The 20,668-nt window shown below is 34.5% G+C and overlaps 1 protein-coding gene across 1 annotated transcript; it reads right to left on the reverse strand.

Moving 5' to 3' along the window:
- Nucleotides 1-1,414: 1,414 nt before the first annotated feature.
- LOC120348893 lies at nt 1,415-20,462 on the reverse strand. The gene is made up of 8 exons (XM_039437243.1): nt 20,287-20,462; nt 13,837-13,935; nt 12,112-12,338; nt 5,552-5,728; nt 4,678-4,827; nt 3,917-4,117; nt 2,886-3,098; nt 1,415-1,565 (listed from the first exon to the last, which is right to left on the reverse strand). Exons 2-8 carry the CDS (start codon nt 13,928-13,930, stop codon nt 1,422-1,424), a joined length of 1,206 nt encoding a protein of 401 aa, XP_039293177.1. The 5' UTR covers nt 13,931-13,935; nt 20,287-20,462; the 3' UTR covers nt 1,415-1,421.
- Nucleotides 20,463-20,668: the final 206 nt, after the last annotated feature.

Raw genomic sequence — 20,668 nt, forward strand, 5'->3', positions numbered from 1 at the left:
TTAACACGGCTCTTTCTCGAAGACGGAGAGGTCCGATGCTCTATCCTCCACTAATCATTTCCACTACCTAGCAGCATTCTCCTTCTTTTGTGTCTGTGTGAGAGAGCTTTGCAACGCGACGCACCAACAGTCCCCACCAGCTATTGCTGGCAATGTTCCAAGTCGTTTACTGGTCAGCAGGTATATTGGTTTGTGTATGTTACAGAGATTTTTTCACCACAAGAACATGAAGCAAAATAACACGGCGCATCCAATTGTGCGCAGGATGTCTGTCTGTGTCTACGCTACAAACTGTGGAGGGAGAAATGGGTTTCTCCTCTTCATGTTAAAAGTAATATATCACAGATTTTAGAGAAATTTGGTATCCCAAAGAAACTTATTAATTTGTCAAAATTGAGTGTGACAGGATCAAGATGATCAGTTAAAATAGATGGCGGCAACAGTTTAAGACTGACATGAAGAGGCTTGGAGCGACAGAAAAAGATGCTGAGGAGCGAACTACATGGAAACAGTTTGTTGGTGCGGCCAAATATCAACTTGAATATAGATGGCCCTGGGAGTAAGTAAGTATGAAACTCTAGTATAGAGGAGTTATAATGACTCGAAAGTTCTGAAGCACTCTACTAAAGTAATATAAATAACAATTTTTGCCATCGAATAGGATGAATCAAATAGGTACATACAACATAATATAACATATATATTTATAATACATATATAATTAACATATAATATATATTAATTTTAATGAATCATATAGGCACTATTATATCATATACTATATTAATTTTTTTACTGCAAATGAGATGTCAATTATTTTATTTTCTAAATTACGTTGGCAAATAAGTGTTTTGACATCGCGTTTCACTTTTAGGGATGTGATATTAAACACATTTCGAAGTGAATTGTAAGAATAATTGAAAGGCTTTGATTATAATATGCTTTTTTGTAATCTCAGAAATTTGTTTTGTAAACGTTCCGGTAGGTAGGTAGGTAGGTAGGTGGGTAGGTAGGTAGGTAGGTAGGTAGGTAGGTAGGTAGGTAGGTAGGTAGGTAGGTAGGTAGGTAGGTAGGTAGGTAGGTAGGTAGGTAGGTAGGTAGGTAGGTAGGTAGGTAGGTAGGTAGGTAGGTAGGTAGGTAGATCTGTAAAGAATGCTGACAGTCTGAAGTGAATCTCACTGAAGGTTCTGGTAAATCCTGGTCTGGTAATAAGTAATGTAAAAATCTTTTGTAATTTCAAGAATTCGAGTTCGCATTCAAGTAAGTAAGTAAGAGCATTAACCAATTGAAAAATTATATTTACAGGTACTTATCATTGGGGTCTATAATGTAGCACTTCCATTAAGAGATGAAAAAAGATTCAAAAATTAGTAGTGTTATAGTTAAACTTGAAGAAGAAAAAAGAAAAGGGCAATAAGTTGTCAATCATTGGTAACAGTGACGGGACTGATCATGAATTGCTCGTTCTCAATGAGTTTGGTGTAGGCTTTCTTAGCGGCCAACTCCATGGCGCTTTCAGCATCCATCGTTTCATCCGGATAGCTCGAGTGGTTCTGATCGTTAACCTAAACATTTCAAATTTTATTTTATTGAAATTTTTATAATAAAAAGATCATATGCAAGCAAGACGAGTAAAAATGGAGGAAATAGCCTGCAAAGGCCAAGCCTTTACTAACTAAATCCTCAACATTTTTACGTATTATATACTATTTAACATTATGTCATTTATATGTAAATTATAGTCACTACTATAGGTTAGTATTGCATTATTTTTTGAGAGATAACTTATTTTAACATTTCATTTATTCATGAATAAGCCTTATAAAATTAAATCATTTCATTCACGAAACAGACATGATATTCAAGGGCATGAGACTTACAATCAACAACTTGAATAATGGATCAGTAAGAGGAATGAACACTATAATGAAACTGTATTTTATATTACTGCTAGCACTTGTTATAACGAAATATCGTATTCTAATGAAAACTTTTTTCTTTAAAATAACACCAAAACTAGCTCTATACCTTGTTTAATTAAATTTATATGAATTTTCAAAGTTGTAAAGTAAATTTTGTAATACTCTATATATCAATATATCCACCCATCTGTCTGTTTGCGAGCGGTATGTACATTCATCAAAAAGTTGTTGTTGAGTTGCCATTCATTTCATATTATTCAGTAATCTTCATCCGTGACCAACACTTGCTGGATAGATTGTGACGAAATGTAAAACTCAATAACAAAAACCAATATCAAGATGGGAGTTCAGTAAAAAAATTCTATTGCCTCTTCATCCAGAGAGTAGTGTCAGACTCACAAGCCTCTCACGAAGTGCCCTCTCGAAGATTTTCTCCACAAACAAACTATAGGTATTGTTTTAATTACAGTAATAAAATTTATTTAAACCCGGCGCAGTGAGTAGGAGAGATATGCAAAGACTGAGATTTTTTAAAGTAAAGTGGTGAGAAGAATCGTGGGCATTTTTTTTTTTTTTTGAGAATGGTCTCTGGAGAGGATGAAAAAAATTTGATATAGAGCAGTTCTTAACCAATGAAGACATTGTGCGGTTTATTAAAGCTGGCAGAATAAGGTCGATAGGACATATGTTGAGAATGGGAGATGAAAGAATAGTGAAATGTATTTGGAAAGGAGAGGATATACAATATAAGAAGAAAAGGACGCGATCTAAGGTTGCTTAGAGTTCGTAACTGGAGGAGGCCGAGGATCGAGACAGATGGAGAGGCGATGTTAGAGAGGCCAAGGGTTGTAGAGACCTGTAGAGCTGAGGAGTAAGTAAGTAATTAGCAGTAGGTGGGATCTTCAACTGATACATTTTAAAGAAGTTGAGATAAGAATTTGATGAATGAAACATAAGCAATACCTTGATTTGACAGCCGTAGAGCAACGGTCCGCCCTTGGGCTGTCGTTGGAGTATCTTGTAGACAGGGCCGGACATGTTGTGATCGTTGATGTACTGAGCCAGCTTGTCCACGTACAACACGCCGTTTATGTCATCCAAGTCCTCCTTCGAGTTTGAGCGCAGCCAGCGTGGCACCACCTTCGCTGGATCCTGCTTCGTTTTTGCTTCTTTCAACTGTCAACAACATTCAAGATTGTTAGTTTTTCAACAATTATTCGAGAATTTGGTTTGTTGGCCAGTGGGAAAACTTGAAAATTGATTAATTTCTCAAAAATAGTGACAATTTGGTTCATTACACTGTCAAAAAATTAATTAACTCAATTCCTCGATAATGTTTTGACAAATTTGTTAGTTGGATTTTGAGAAAATTGGTTCATTTCTCACAAATTATTCGACAACTAAATTAGGACTATAAAAGAAGTTGAAAATCTCTCAATGCCTTTCCGATTATTAGATTCGTTGGTCTGTGAAAATAGAAACTTCTCACTTTATTTGAAAACTTGGGAATGATTGCTCATTAGCTAATAATATAATTTAATTAACATACAGTACAACCCTACAGTAAATACCAATACAGTACAAACCTTTCAATATACCCAGCTCTACTATCATGAGGTTGAACAAACCTTATGAAATGAAGTAAGTTATTAAAATAAATTCATAAATAAATTTATCAGAGAAACCACATTGATATAAACAGTGAAATTTTTAGGAATTTGGATGAGTATCTAGAAAATAAACTTCGAATAAGAGTCAGATTTATCATCTTATAAAAGGAATATATAGTATGATTCTTTCCTCAACAATTCTTGAGGGTTTACAGCATTGTAATCTATTGCCGGCTAGTAGCGAGAAATAAGAATGCAGCGTATCTTGACTCCCCGATTAGCAGGTGTTGAAACAAACGTAGATAACATGCCCCATCCCATAAGAAAGTCAACTAAACGCCGTATCTCCATTTTACCATTCTTCAACAAAGATAAAATACTTACTTCTTGTGACGTCTGAGTGGCGAAGAAAGGCTTTCTGGTGAGGCCAGGAGACTTGGGCGGCAACTTTGATGAATCCTCCTCAGAGGTCGATTTCTTTCTCGTTTTGACACCATTCTCTGAAAACTTTGGTTTCGGCATGTCTCCGTTGCTTGGTTCGTCGGTTTTGCTTTGAGCATGTCTCTCTTTGATCTTATTTATTGTCTGGAAAAAGTAATATTAAGAATATTAATTCTTTCAAGAATTAAACAGATTTTTCATTAAAAGTAATATTCCCACTCATCTATTAAATGGAAACTAAATTACATACAATGTATTTGCTCAAACTAGACAATCTCGAGAACTTTTGAGAATATATTGAAGAAAATAAATAAGGATCCAATCCAACCAATATCATCATTTTCTGTGGCTTTAAAGAAAATTATGTCCGATGAAAAATTATGAATTACATAACAGAATGAGGCAAATCTGACAATAAACAAATAAAAAAATTGCAATTGAACAGACAGATTCTCCTCTCACTAAAATCGTGAAACTGATCTACTTCAATTTCAGAATGGACAATTAAAGTTTTTAACATTATTTTTAAAACTTTTTATATTGAATTGTGTTTTATTGAGTAATCATTAATTGAACGTAATCTGGCCAAAATCGTCCAGTTCAATTACATAAATGCAATTTCTTGCGAAAGGCGTAGGAACTTAATCTGCCAATAAATACGATATTGTAAATTATGATTAAACATTTGAAAATGACAAATTCACCTCTCGTAAGTCGTCGTTATTTGGTTGAGGATTCGCACTTAGAGATCGAGGTCCCTTCTTCATGTTGGCTTCAGTTTTGTGGAACCTCGGAGGCAATTCGTATACACCTCTGCTACGACCCTCGTCACTGTTGTTTCTATCAACAATAACCTACAACGGAAACATTTGAATAGCAATAGAATTTGATAAGATTACAGGAATTTGATGGTTTTCCATCAAATCGTGAACAAACCAAATGCCTTATCTTTGTTGTATACTTTCTAATATGTGAGTAATAATCACTCATCTATTAAAAATAATAGTGATAAATAATCTTATGAGTAATAATCATTCATCGTGAACAAACCAAAAGACTTTTTCATAGTTGGTTTACTTTCTAATACATTATGTGTGATAATGTGTATTACAAATATAATTATATAATAATGAATTAATAAATATATAATATAATAATTATAGTAATAATATTGTATATCTAAATTCAATAACATAGTGACTAATGAAAGATTTTGCCGAAGATTCACTTTTATGTCGACTCATTTTTGTGCGACTCGTCAGAAACTTCCAAAAATTCATTAAAAAATGCAAATTCGCCTTCCAGGAAGTTTCCAAATTCAAAGTTTTAATTTTAAGAGATGATCTTTAGTAAGCTACAGTAAGTCTTTTAAATTTTTTGAACTATTCGCATATCATGGCCAGAAAACAATTAATTCATATCAATTGTTGCAAATTCTCAAGTTAATGACTATGTCGTCGCATGATATTTTGTCCACGGTTTCATTTGTCCTGTGATTATTATCGAAAATAATTCGTGAAAAAATTGTATGCGAAATAATTGTGTCACGTAATTAGAGAAAAATCAACAATGACTAACCTTTCGTGGCTGGCGATCTTCGACGCCTATCGTAATGGATAGGGGCGTCGAGGCGCTGGCATTGGAGTATTGGTGTGGCGGAGGGGAAGGGGTTCTCATCTTGGCCGGGGCGCTGTAACGGGGCTGCGACTGCGGCGGCCTAGGCGGCGGATATTTCGGTTTCGATTTTGAAAAACCCTGTGAATCACACGAAAACCAAATCAAAAGTAGAGAACGCTATTCTAAGAATAATTATTAAAATTGTAAAAAGCATAATACAGGTAAAGTTAAGCTTTATGCATACCGGTGCAGGATGAGTGCTACGACGGCTAGAGCTTTGTCTCGCTGCCGGTGCAGCGGCGCTGTTGTCCCGCACCGGTATGAGGTAGTCTTGTTCAAGAGTATGAAGGATTAAAGGTATAATCAAACAAAACACGTAGGCGCTTGCATTTTCTCATCTTCAAATCGATCAGCGCATACATATCCGCTCACATAAAACAAATCTATAGGCCCCATTACTCAGCGCTACTTAATATCATGTTATGTAGTCATTATTAAGTCATCAATTACAGTATCAAAGATGATTGAAGTTTGATCATTTGTAGTCATCATATCAAGTCGATTGTCTATCTATGACCAAAGCATCAATGGTAATGAGTATGTTGTTTAACTTAATTCTGATTTGTGGTAATGCTTGTTTGTGTTCAAGTTATTAATTTTTTGTCACTCCCAATAACACTGAATATGTTAAAGATATGCAGTTGAAGAAAACATATCTTAATATCCTACAAATAAATTCTATATTGTTGGAGAAACTTGATAAGGCTGGTGTAAAAGGTGTATGCAATAAATGGTTCCTTAGTTTTTCTCAAACAGAACACACCAAGCCAGGATTGGCCTTGTAAAGGCTTAGATACTTCTAAAGTTCTGCAGAGATTTTAAAACGAAAATTAAGAGGGATATGAGACGGGGAGACAAGCGTTAGAAACCATTTTGTCTCATTTAGACCATCAAATGAAATATACAGGCGGTTCTATTCATATAATGCTCCTAACGATTTTTATTTACCGCCTAATGAAATAAAAATAGATACACCATTACGCAGTTTCAAAACATAAACTGAAGGAGTGGATATTGCAAATCGAAGATATAGAAGACCTATTTTAAAGTCTTGGATAATTTCATGCTGTTGTAGGGAAAGTGATCGGTTAATAAAGCATTACTGTAAACTCAGAAATAAAAGGCAAATCATGAGCTTCAGTAGTTACACGTATTTTTTTTCAATACCACTTTATCTTGCTAATCAACAATAGTAGGCTACATATGATTCAGATCCCATTAGATATATATTACCTGGTAACTTGCAAAGTGATTTTCTAATAATTGTTTGACATAGAACATATTTTCAATCCCTGCGATGCTACAGGAAGAATTTAACTTGAAGCGATAAAAAGCAGAAATTTCTTGTAAAAAAATAATAATTAAATGAATAAAGAATAATAATAATGAAAATTTTAGATGATAACTAAACGGCTGCAGCACAACGTATTTATATTATTTGTCAAACTTCTTTTATTTGTATCTGGTATAGTAGTTTTATCATGTTCATTATTTATTAGTAGCATTATAATATTTTCTCTCAAGCCCAACACGAATCTTCTCGGGGCTAATTATATTTTTTGGTTTTTGATCTTTCTTGTCTTGTATTATTGGTAAGTGTATTTATTAACCAAAATAAGATTGAACTTGAATTTGACTTTGGTTAGTTATCCTCGCCTGTTATTCGACAAAGCAAATAGTTCCATCCTTTTCTAGCTCTGCACCGCGGCCAAATCGTTTTTAGGATATGTAGAAATACACCGAGCTACCAACATATTAGAACTCAATTTTGAAAATTTATAATTAAGTCATGAGAAGATATTTATTTTCTTGGCGAATGTGATAAATTTGAGATATAATAATTGATAACTATTAAGAAGATTCAACATGTAGTATTATATCAGAATTACTGAGATGACTTGGAAGAACTGCAGAAGGCGGTGGGAATAGAAAATTGGCAACTCTACCGTCCTATCATTTTGCACTGACTTTAGAACGTGAATCTCACTATTGGTTATGAGCATCTACTCATCTGCAAGCTGTCTCATAATCATGGCAATTTAATTCCTCAATAATTGGACCACAATTAAACACTTAAATAAGGGCGAAGTAAATAAAAACCCATTTATAATTGAGTATAGATATATTGTAGATTTTTCTTGTATTCAGTAGTTGAAGAATCGACTCTAGTATCATAAATTAAAGTGAGCACATTTTAATAAACATTTATATAACTTTAAATTGAAGTTATTCAATCCATTCCACAATTGGATTCCATAATATTTCGATCTCAAATCAGATTTTTTATGACAGCTGTGATAAGAAAGTGGAAATGTCATGATTGATAGAAATGCCATTACAGGTGTGATAAATTGACGTATTGTCATCTAGTTTTATGCTTACAAATTATATTTAGGCTCGTTGTAATCTTTCTGAATTGGTTGAATTAGAAGAATTGATGTTATTCATGAGGAATTATGATAGTTTGATGTGAAGCTACATAACGGTTATGCATAATTTTGTTATAACAGTTTGCATACTTTAATTAGGAGCTGAAACCTATTTTTGTCATCAAACTAATTAATCTTAGGGAATAAGAATTTTTTAGGGAATTGATAGAAGAAAAGCTTTACTGATATGACTGCTATTTTACAATATCAAGAGATTATAACAACTGGTTTGCGTTTTTGATGCAACATCCCTCCCTATCCTCCCCGTGTTAAGGCTGTTCGGTAAACTTTTTTCAAAATTGGATAATCTTTTTCAATATAATTGTTAAGATCATTATAAGAGTGAGAAAAAGTGGCAACTGAAATCTTTCAGTGGTCTAATAAGCGAGTTATGGGTTGTTGAAGTGCTAACTCAGTTTTCTTTCCAGATCATGAACGGTTTCGTCTATATCAACAGAACTTCTCTTAAAAATTCAAAAAATGTATCTTTCCAAACTAAAACATTTAATTTCCCATATCGTTCATAAATAAAAATGTAACATTTTTTGTAAATTCGATAACTTGTTCATTTCGGCATTAATCGTGAAAAACGCATAGTAAAACATATACTGAATGTATAAAAAAAAACTCCAATGGAAAATACGAAACCGTTCATGATCTGGAAAGAAAACTAAGTTAGAACTTCAACAACCCATAACTCGCATATTAGACCACTTAAAAATTTCATTTGCCAATTTTTCTCACTCTTAAAATAATCTTCACAGTTATATTGAAAAAGATTATCCAATTTAAATAAAAATAATGTACCGAAAAGCCTCAAGTTTTAGCCTAGTTGACTAATCTTCTATATAATAAAAGAGAGTAGGGTTGTGTTTGTTAGCATCAAAACATGTCAACTTGTGGATTGCATACCGGAAAAACGGTAGCCTAATGATTTAGATCTCCAAATTTTTCACATAGATTCTAAAAATATCAAAATCGTGCACCTCGAAGCCCAAATTTCAATTTTCTTTCTAGATTTTTTAGAATTAATGTTCAAATTCCATTTATGGGATATGAAATTTTATACAGAATAGCTTACATTGTTGTGAAATGTGTCTGTTTATAAGTAAGGAAGTTATAACGTTAGTACAAGGCGTTGCGTTATATTTCGAACGCAGCCGTGGTCTAGCGGTAGAGTACTCAGTTGCGGCGCGAGTGTTCCTCGGTTCGAATCCCGAATTCCGTTTTTTCTTGTACTCAATTTTTTCCCTCGAAACATATTATTATAAATTATTTTTTGAAGGAAGTTGTTTTCAATAAGATTGATCAAAGATTTCATCAATTAAAATTTATTCTATGTAAAAAAAATTCTATACATAGAAAAAATTCTATGTAAAATTTTGCAACCAGTACAAATGAAATGGACATGGGTTTCATGCTGTGTCATTGGAATTCATAAGAAATGCATGAATAGATAGATCATAATAAAATTAGTACCGTAATAATTGATATTCTTCAGTTATAATGACTATTAGATACTACTATTAGACACAAATTAGGAGTGAAACGAGTTTGTAGGTGGTTAGTGTTGATGGTATAATGAGCTCAGAATTAGGAATTACGATGGGTGTGCCACAGGGAACAGTTCTGGGTCCAATATTATTTTTGATTTACATTAATGACTTACTCAAGATAGAGCTTGAGAGCTGTTCTTTGTTTTCTTTTGCTGACGACACTGTTACTATTTTCTGTGCATCAAAATGGGAAGATGTTTTTTGTAGAGCTAATGAGGGTTTGAAAGTTATAAAAAACTGGTTAGATTTCAACTTAGTTAGTTTAAATATAGCAAAAACTACTGCAGTGTCGTTTTTTTTTTGACCTCAGCAGGTCAGCCAGATAACCAGGGGAGTTTGGCTTTTCATGAAACTGGATGCGATGATAATAGTTGTCTATGTCCTATAATAATATTTAAGAACAGCACCAAATACTTGGGAATAATCATTGATAAGCATTTGAAATGGAGAGACCATATTTCATATTTATGTTCTAGGTTGAGGAAGACGCTGTATAAGTTTGTTCAACTGAGAAATATTTTTACAGTTGAGCAAATTAAAATGGTTTTCTTGCGCTTGTGCAGTCAGTTGTGCGATATGGTATAATTGGCTGGGGTGGTTGTGGTGTTACCGTTCTTGAGCCTCTTATAGTATTGTATAAGAAAATTATTAAAATATGCTTGAAAAAACCGGTTAGATATACAACAAATTTGCTGTATAAAGAATTTAATGTTCTCAGTATTGAGCACTTGTATGATCTTGACCTAGCTAGTTTTGTCTATTCGTGGCCCAATAGATTCCCTATAGCCCCTCATGGCGGCTATGTTACTGGTAGACAATCTGAGAGATTTTTGCTAGAACCACCTTGTAGAACAGCGGCTGCCAGTGCTCATGCAGCGTATTATGGTCCTAGACTTTTAAACCGTCTGTTGCTTGAAGTTTCTGGAGCATCCCAATGTATACCAATTTGTTATTATTCTTTCACTTTCAAAACTTTTAGACAGTATCTTCGACACTACTTATTGGGGAGACAAAATGAAGACTAATTTTGATTTATTTCTCAAATCTGTTTGTAAATCTCAATTCTATTCTTAAAATACATATCTCACTTAGTATAACAGAGCAGAAGAGAATTTGTTGTTTTATTTTTAAATATTGGTGATCTTTATCTTTGATGTAGAACATATAGTTGAATCTCAATTAGGCCTATACTGATTACAAGAGCAACATTTGTATGAAAATAGCATAAGAGAATGGAATTTTCTTTTTTCTTTTTTTCTTGATATTGTAATGTAAAATTATAAAATCTAATTATGTTATTAATATTACGATGTATATTAGTATCTTATGCTATCCAACATTCTAGAGATACACCATCCCTCATCACAAGCTTTGCTTAAAGAGGGATGCAACAATATTATTTAGAATATGATATTTTATGTAAATATTCATTATTTTATAAAGAATTTGTATTTTATGTTTGTGAGTATGAATTGTATATTAATTTTTTGTTGACATTAATAAATTGAATTGAATTGAATTGAGGTATTTTGTTTGGAATTGGGGAAGCAAAAGGCTGCCTGATTCAAATTGAGGAGGATCTATCCGATACTGAAATTGATGTATTGAAGAAAAATCAATATGATACTATTAGTTTTTGAAGTATTATTTTTTCTTCAGTTACCATATCTATACTAATAATAAAGGAAAGAGCTGGCTTATACACGTACAGAATAGGAAAATTATGTTTGACGCATCATCACGTCTGAACTACTCAACTGACTTGAACTACTCAACTTGAAATTTTGCATATAGATTCTTAATTACCCGAGGATTGATATAGGCCTATTTTTAATTCTTCAAGATTTCATTACATCAAGTTTTCAATTTGTCATGCTTCCAGTTGTTGTATAGAAACAGCTGAACATTTCTTTTAAAAGGGAGATTAGATGAAAGGTATGATTGGGATCCTATTCGAATAAAAATAACAGATTTTCTGTCCCATCAAAATTTTGGTCAGCCATGTTGGAACCGCCATTTTAAATTCAACTTCATTTTTTTTTAAATTGGAAGGTAGTCATATAATACATGATTTCGATACAGAATTTCAAGAGAAAATGAAACCACACATCGATTTCTCAAACCGTTCAAAAGTTATTCTCATTCGAAGATACTGATAAATAATACATCTATACTATAATAATGGAAAGAACTGGCTTATACACGTAACGGGATAGGAAAATTATGTTTGATGCATCATCACGTCTGCACTAATGGACTGAATGACTTGAAATTTTGCATAAAGATTCTTTATTAACCGAGGATGGTTATAGGCCTATTTTCAATTTTCCAATATTTTATTACGTCAAGTTTTCAGTTTGTAAAGTTTTAAAATAGACCCTTGCGGAGCACGGGTTACCTGCTAGTTAAATTATAAACAAATTGCACCACGGGCGCTTCCAACATTTTTGAAATCCTCTCCACATGGCAGACATACCCATTTGTGAGAGTAGGACGGAGGCGGCTTGCCGCGTGCCTTGGACTTGGCGGTCGACTTCTGCCGGTTGACCATGGCAGCGATGTGCGCCGAGCTCTCAGCAATGTCAGCCTGCACGATGCCGGCCTTGAGGTGCAGGTCTGGTGTGTCCTTGATCAACGCCTCCAACGTGCTGTAGCCAAGCATCTTGTAAGGGATCGGCGAGCCCTCCAGCGATCGGTAGTCTCCTACGAAGAACCACACCACATTAAAACACAACACATCATCTGTTGACAAGAGAAATTCAAATAAGTGTAACAAATATTGTTGCTTTCTTATAATTATCCTTAATAGAACATTAATATTTATCTACTAATTTCATAATTCTGTTTGTATTATAAATTTTTACTAATTTAATTATAAAAAACTTTAATCCCATATCAGTGAATGAAGTTTGTAAATAGTAATATATTATAACACGCAACAAGCAACTAATAACTTATACCCCAACACATATTTATAGTGGGGTGTATATTTATTCATCGAATTATCTTTGCCTATTAAGAAATTAATCAATGCATAAAACTTCTTTGTTTTAATTGTTATAGTATTCTAATTTGTGATGTAATTGTTTTTTATGAATAAATTTGATTTTATTTGATACTTTATGTTATCTATGCTCTGAATAAAATTGAGACATGAAAGTTCAATGAGAATTGAAGCATTTAATTCATTGGCTTGGAAAATTCTAAGAAAATTAAAGAATTAATGACAAGGGAAGAATGCATTATATTCACAATGGAATTTCAATGAAAATTGAAGACAAGGGAAGTTCAACAAAAAACGAAGAATGCATTATATTCACAATGGAATTTCAATGAAAATTGAAGAATGTAAGCTAAGCTAATGACAAAGAAAAATAAATGAAAATAGTGAATGTTATCTACTGCTATGGGAAATGCAATAGATATTGAAGTGTTCAATAGCAAGGGAAATTCAATGACATAATACAGTATTATGTAATATATTGTATCATTTCGTTAGACAAACGAAATTCAATAAATAATGAAGAACGGGAAATTCAAAGAAAATTGACAAAAGGGGAATCTTCTGACAATCAAATTACAATGAAAAATGGAGAACATATTCTATTAACAATGGAATTTCTATAAAAAATAGAAGAATGTAATTCACTGATATGAAAAGTTCAAAGATTTTTTTACTACGGATAATGATCACATGAGCTTGTGCGTAGGTCATGGAAAGTGCGTTGATAAATTTATATGATCAAATGTCCATGCCATCGGCGGGATTCCAACCCACGAACCAGGCGATGCTAGCAGACCGACGTTTGTAACGCTCTTTACTACTAGACCAACCCGGCCGAATCAATAGCCTATCGAATATAAATATAATTGAAATGAATAGCCTATTCAATAACAAGGACGTTGCCAGGTGGTGTTAACAGTGAAATTCTTATTCAAGTCCATGTTACTGAATATGTAGGCTAATCTGACAATACAATCAACTGAATTTATTACTTGAGGTGTATTTCGAATTACCGGGTAATCTCAAGGATTTCAAGAAAAAATAGTATTGTTTCAAGCTTTTTTCCGATCGTGATGAAGACACCGGAAGCAAGTAATTAAGAAACTATATTTCTGGTTTTGAGTGATTGGGTTTCAAACAATTTTCTCAAATGAAACGGACAAATATTGAAATTGCAATTTGTAGTGATCCACTTACTGTCTAAGGCATTGATCTGAATTCCTCCCTTGCAGGACAGGATGCATGCTCTCATCGTGCTTATAACGGACGCTTTTTCCGACTGGGATGCCATGTCTTCTGTGAACAATCAAACAATCTCAATTAATTAATTTTAATGTTTAACAATGACAACTTGTGAACACTTGGAAACCCGATAATAGAATACTAGAAAAAAAATTATACCACTTATCAAAGTGAGTAACTTATTTCTTTCTTTTTTCTTGAAATCCAATATCCATTGTCCAATAATCCATTCTATCAGGCCTGAGGGATCGCGTCATTCAAAATACTTTAAACATAAAACTAAACTGGTCAAACAGACACCACACTGTACTCGATCACAATGGAGGTGTCACAATCACAAGTATCTTCATTAAAAAGTTGTAGTATTGTGGATCACAAATAAATATAACTTGAACTCACTTCATTTTTTATAAGAAAATTCATCAAATAAAAGTACAACTTAGATTAGAGAGAACCGATAGTTTTACACGTCAAAATGTGTCCATCTCCGAGTGTTGTAGAAGTGCACAGCTCTCCTTGCTGTAATGTTGAAATGTTGCTTCTCACAAATAGCAGTGAAGCCAGAATGTAGTGTCAACACGCTACTATAGGATGTCCAATCTGCAGGAGATCGGCTGGCAATGTGCATCATACTTGCTATATATGTGATGATTCCAAGAGTTTAATTTCGGAATTTTGGAGCATTAGAATGTCTCTGGCAATAAGTGAATGATCAGGATATCATACGGTATGCAGCTACCAAAAACTGTATGGCCTAGGAGTGGCCGTAGTCGAGTGGATTAGATGCTGGCCTTATAATCCAGAGAGGATTGGGTTGGAATCGCAGCCCGGGCAAGATATTTTTCTCGGGCCACTCCCGTGTTTCGGATGGACACTTTCCCGTTGGTCCCGGCTGCCTGAAAAGCAGTTGTTGGGTCATGTCAGAGGCCCTGAAGTTGATCAGTTGTGACCTGAAAACTCTGACACCAGACCTGAGCCAACCAGGTCACTCGATATCATTATTATTATGCATGGCATAACATTAACAAATCATCAGTTCTTAGCAGCCCTTTTTACTTCTTGAAAAGATACATGACTCTAGACAGCTTCTTGCACACTTCAAAAATAATATGCTCCCAGGTAAGCTTTGAATAATATTAAAACCAAGAAGCTCAAGTTCTGTCAAGAGTACACATAACTTCTTCCCTTCATTGAGTAGTAGCTTAGAACCAGAACCCTGGCCTCAGAGGATCAATTCTGCTGCTGTGGGTCCACTACCCTTAGCCACGATTTCTGTATCATCTGCCAAGAGAAAGCTCGAAATCTTCAGTCTCAGATCACTGATAATAGATATTGATATAACCTAAATATATCTATATTCTCTCAAGACTACCTGAGCAGTCGACTGTTTTGTATAAAACTAATTTATGACTTAATAGCCCAGTCAAAGAAAGGTTATAGAGGGAAATGTCTGGAGACAATTTTTGACCCCGCAATTCTGCTTAGGGTAGTGAGGAGGTGAATATATCAAAAGTCCCCACCCCTACCCGCTGTGCTAAGGAGGTGGGGTGTTTTTTTTGGTTTCTCGCATATAACTCGAAAACTATGTATTTGACGGACATAACTGTTATATACAAAATTGAAGCTTACATAATTTCCTACAATATTCATCTCACAACTTTTACTATATCTCCTCTAGTTTCCGAGATATCTGCCCTTGAAAGTGTGACATTTTTGAAAAAAATAAGTTTGCCTCAATTTTTTTCAATTTTTGCTCTTATAATTTTTTAAAAATCAATGGGAAAAATCCATGCTGATTATGAGCTTATAGAGCATTAAATTCTCTTCAATTTGATGTATAATTTCACACTTTCACCAATTACTTTTACAGCTTAGTACAAATTACCTTTTGCAGCAGCTTTAGTGTTGAGTGTGAAATCTCAATTTTTGCAACAATAGACCAATTGACAAAGGAATTTGAAAGGAATGTTTTAAACACAATTTTTTACTTTGCAGCTTTGATGAGACTAGTTGGGAGGAGAACACATCGGAAGTCCCCATTCCTAACTCATGTGCTAAGGGGATGAGAGTGGTTTAAAAGTTGCATTTTTCAGCGTTTTGCTCCCACGCTCATATCTTGAGAACAATACGTTCAACCGACTTAACTAACTATTCAAAAATGAAACTTGATAAATTCTCTACACTTTTTGTTCAGTGAAATTTTTCGATATTTCCAACAGTTCCCGAGACATTCTCTCTCGAAGGTGTGTGATTGTTAAAATAACAGGTTTTTATCCAATGATTTCCTCTTTTAGGGCTTATAACTCTCCAACAATGCATCATAAAAACTGATGCTTATGGTGGGTTTGTAGAGCATTGAATTCTCTTTGAAATGATTTATTATTTCACTATTCCAAGCCTTCCTTTCAAGCTGCTATAGCTTCAATGTTGGAGGTGAAATTTTCATTGCTGCAACAATTGATCGTTTGACAATGACATTTGAAGTGGGTGTCTGTGACACAATTTTTGACTTTGCAGCTTAATTTGGACTAGTTAGTAGGTGAACATAGCGAAAGTGCGCATCTTTATCCTCTCTGTTGAAGGTGTAGAACCGCTGAGTTGACACTTGCAGCAGCAATGAAAATTTCACCCTCTACATTGAAGCTGCTATAACAATGAAATAGTGGAATAATATATCATTTCAAAGAGAATTCAATGCTCTACAAACCCACCATAAGCATCAGTTTTTACGATGCATTGTTGGAGAGTTATAGGCCCTGCAAAACATGGATAAAAACCTATTATTTTAACAATTACACACCTTCAAGAGCGAATATCTCGGGAACTGTTGGGAATATAAAAAAATTCCACTGAACAAAAAGTGTAGAGAATTGATCAAGCTTCATTTTTGAATTGTTAGTTGAGTCAGTTGAACGCATTGTTTTCAAGATATGAGCGTGGGAGCAAAACGCTGAAAAATTCAACTTTTTAACCACCCTCAACCCCTTAGCACATGAGTTAGGAATGGGTACTTTTGATATGATCTCCTCCCAACTAGTCTCAACAAAGCTGCAAAGTCAAAAATTGTGTTTAAAAAATTCCCTACAAATTCCTTTGTCAATTGGTCTATTTTTGCCACACTCACACTCTACACTAAAGCTCTAAAAGCTTATAATCAACATGGATTTTTCCCATCAATTTTTAAAAAGTTATAAGAGCAAAAATTGAAAAAAAATTGTAGGCAAAAGTGTTTTTTTTCAAAAATGTCACACCTTCAAGGGCGGTTACCTCGAAAACTAGAGAAGATATAGAAAAAGTTGTAGAATGAATATTGGAGGAAACTATGTAAGCTTCGATTTTGTATATAACAGTGTTATGTCCGTCAGATACATATTTTTCGAGTTATATGCGATAAACAAAAAAATGGTACCTTTGAACCACCCCCAATCCCTTAGTACAGGGTGTTGGGGTGGGGACTTTTGATATGTTTACGTCCTTACTACCCTTAACAGAACTGCGGGGTCAAAAATTGTCTTCCAAACATTTCCCTCTATACGCTTTTTTGAGCATTCATTGCCTGGACTATAAATAAAAACTAATTTATAATAGAATCCGAAAAACAATGTATACTGTTTGCTGACGATACAATACTGATCGCACCTAGAAAACAACTAGTTGACTCCACATTCGATTAAATCGAAAAAACATCATTCATGGCATTCCATGACTTACTTGTCCCTCATTTGAGATAAGGCGTATAGCATGGGGTTCAGCACCACAAGTACATCTTGCAAAAGTCCTCATCATTCAAAAAAGAGCGCTGAGAACAATACTAAAAGTGAGCACAATGTAACACTGCAAGCCGCTGTTCAAGAAACACAAGCTACTCACATTGATTTCCATATATATCCTGGAGACAACAATCTTAGCAAAGAGGACAAAACCTACACTAAGAGGTGACAGATATGGTCACAATACTAGAAATACCAAGGACATATACCTCCCAATGCACCGTCTCACTAAATTTAAGGACTCTCCAGCTTATGCAGGAGCCTTCTTCTTCAACAAATGCCGGATACACGGAAGACTATTGAGGATGACACTCTCTTTGCCAAGGCACTCAAGCGCTATCTGATAAAGAGACCGTACTACACCACAACGGAGTTTGTGCAGGAGCATACCTACAGTCACTATACGGGACGAACAAGGGACCAAGACTGACGCGAAACCCCATCAAAATGAAGAGTTTTTGACAATCCACCGGTCACCAGACTGCGGAGAAGACAGGACAAGTAACAAGTAAGTAAATAATCAAAGATATCTGCAATGGAATGAATATCACTATACATGCAAAGAAAACAGTCTGTTTGACATTCACACCTAATGTTAATTAATCTACATCGTGAACTTATAGATGGGGAAATGATTGAATCTGACTCAACAAAGTTCCTAGGTATTATGGTAGACGAGCACCTATCCTGGCAGAAACATACGGATCTTCTTTGCAAAAAACTTTCATCAGCTAGCAGTACGTGCTATTCACCGGATTTGTAATATAGCTCACTAGAAGACAGCATTCACAACCTATACTACTCCCTGTTTTCATCACACATTATATTCGTCACGAAAATATAATTGATTATCTATTTTAAAGAAGAATGAACAGTTGATATTAAATCAGATACAGTATAGCGGTATCAGTCATCCTCTATAAAGAGCAAAAGCAAGCCAGAGAATTCTATCTTTCTCATTCTCTATTTCTATTATAACGTGGACCTCACTATTTATTTGTTGAACTAGACATCCTAATGCCTAGTCCACATGTTGGCCCAGCCTGGTAACCCAACGTAGGTAAATGAAGGCCAGTGAAGGCTACACACTGGCGCTGGTCGTGATTGTAGCAAAATGTAGATGCGGCATGTGATGTAGGCCTACGGTGTTCAACCGACATGTGATGTAGGCCTACGGTGTTCAACCGACATTATGATGTAGGCCTACGGTCTTCAACCGACATACTGTCTACAGTGTCTAGTCTGCTGCATGTCAAGGACACCGAGGGCAGTCCTCGGGTTAAGGCCTGATCTCCAAGCACACTTTACATGGAGAGCAAACTTGAAATTGTTACACTGCACAACCAACAAGAAAATTAAAGGACTCCTCTATTGTTGCATTGCGCCTGTAAAATTACTGTTAGTGTCATTATTCATCAGAAGAGAAACTCGAGGGAGGTTCAACTTGGATGTGCCGCGCTGTCACCTGTCGGGAGTGAAGGATAGTTTCCCAGTGTTGGCTGTGTCAATGTTCAACTGCCTGCCAGACTCAGATAGGGCGCGCCCTGTAAATGTATTCAGGAACTCATTGTCGCGGTGGCTTCTACCAGGAGCTTCTACCAGTTGGATGATTTCTTTAGTGAGAGCTTTGCTGGACTGTGATACTGCCTACAGTTTATGAATATTGTTTTCAATTACTTGACACGATCGATCCAGAAAAACCTGGCCTTGATCACGACATTGGATATTTGGATTAGTAGTGCTTGCAAGACTGTAGGTGACTGTAAAAGCCTCTTAGTGTGAAGAACCAGCAGGATATTGCTCTCAGAAACAGAGTCGAGATCTGGCTGCAGAGAAAGACATTCTACTCAGTGAATGAATATTTGTGGTGCGCACTAAGTAGGCTACCATTTATACAGTTCACTGGTCATGAATGTAGATGGAGGATGATGCAGGTGTTACCAACATTATAACAGTTTCCTGCATTACTAATGCTGACTGCTGGCGCTTCTATAATATTGGATTCTTTCAGTTCATTTGATCAAATGCAGTATTCCTTATAAATAACAACAATGCTTACCATTCAACCATAATAATAATAATAATACAATAATGGTATCTTATCCGTTTTAGCATAGGCCTAGTTGGATAGTAGTTTGATTTATCAAGTCAGCAATGTGATTCTTTGCATGAATGGTTTTAGATTGAATAGTGTATGCAACGGTTTCTATAAAGCACTCGTGAAATGTCTCAATTTACATCTAGCACGTGCTTTAAAGACACATCAAACAATTGCACGATTTATTATTAAAATATACAAATTTCATACATTTTATTGTTTAAAACCTTACTATACTCAAAAAATTACAGTAGACTATAGGCTTAAAAATATTCAATCAAGTAACAGTTTGGTTTGGTTCAAGATTTTTATTAAAAATAGGCAACTTTTTGTAGAAGTTTTTCAAAGTTGCATAGATGTAATTCAAACAGCCTTTACATATTACGTGTTATAATAATCTTCAAACATAGTGCTGAGTCAATAAAATATGTTGCCATGTAAAACATACGGTACAACATGATCTGACTTGAGATTCTGTTCTTTTTGATGCTTGCTAAAATAAAAACTGCAACACAAAAGCCAAAGATTAATATTTACCTTATTAGCATGAACATCAAACAGTCAAAGAAACGTTTTGGAACTTCTAACCACTTTCTAAAAAATATTTTCAACAAATAATTAAAAATATAATATTTAACACTAGCAATAGCACAAAAAGCTGAAGCTTCTAAATTCCAATTCTTTCAGCATTCAGCAAGCACAATGAAGCAATAACCTCAATCTTTGCAGTGTTGCCGATCGAAGTATTGTTTTAGCCGGATGCTTGGATGGCCGTGAAATTAGAATTTTCATATTGTTACAAATTATTGTGAATTTATTTATTCTTAAGACGTGAAAAGTCGATATATTTTTCATCTTATTTTGGTTTTTTTACTCTTGTAAAAGATTTTTCATGTCTAGAACTTGGATTTTACATTTT

This window comes from Nilaparvata lugens, chromosome 1, assembly GCF_014356525.2.
Source record: "Nilaparvata lugens isolate BPH chromosome 1, ASM1435652v1, whole genome shotgun sequence".
Taxonomy (NCBI): Eukaryota; Metazoa; Arthropoda; class Insecta; order Hemiptera; family Delphacidae; genus Nilaparvata; species Nilaparvata lugens.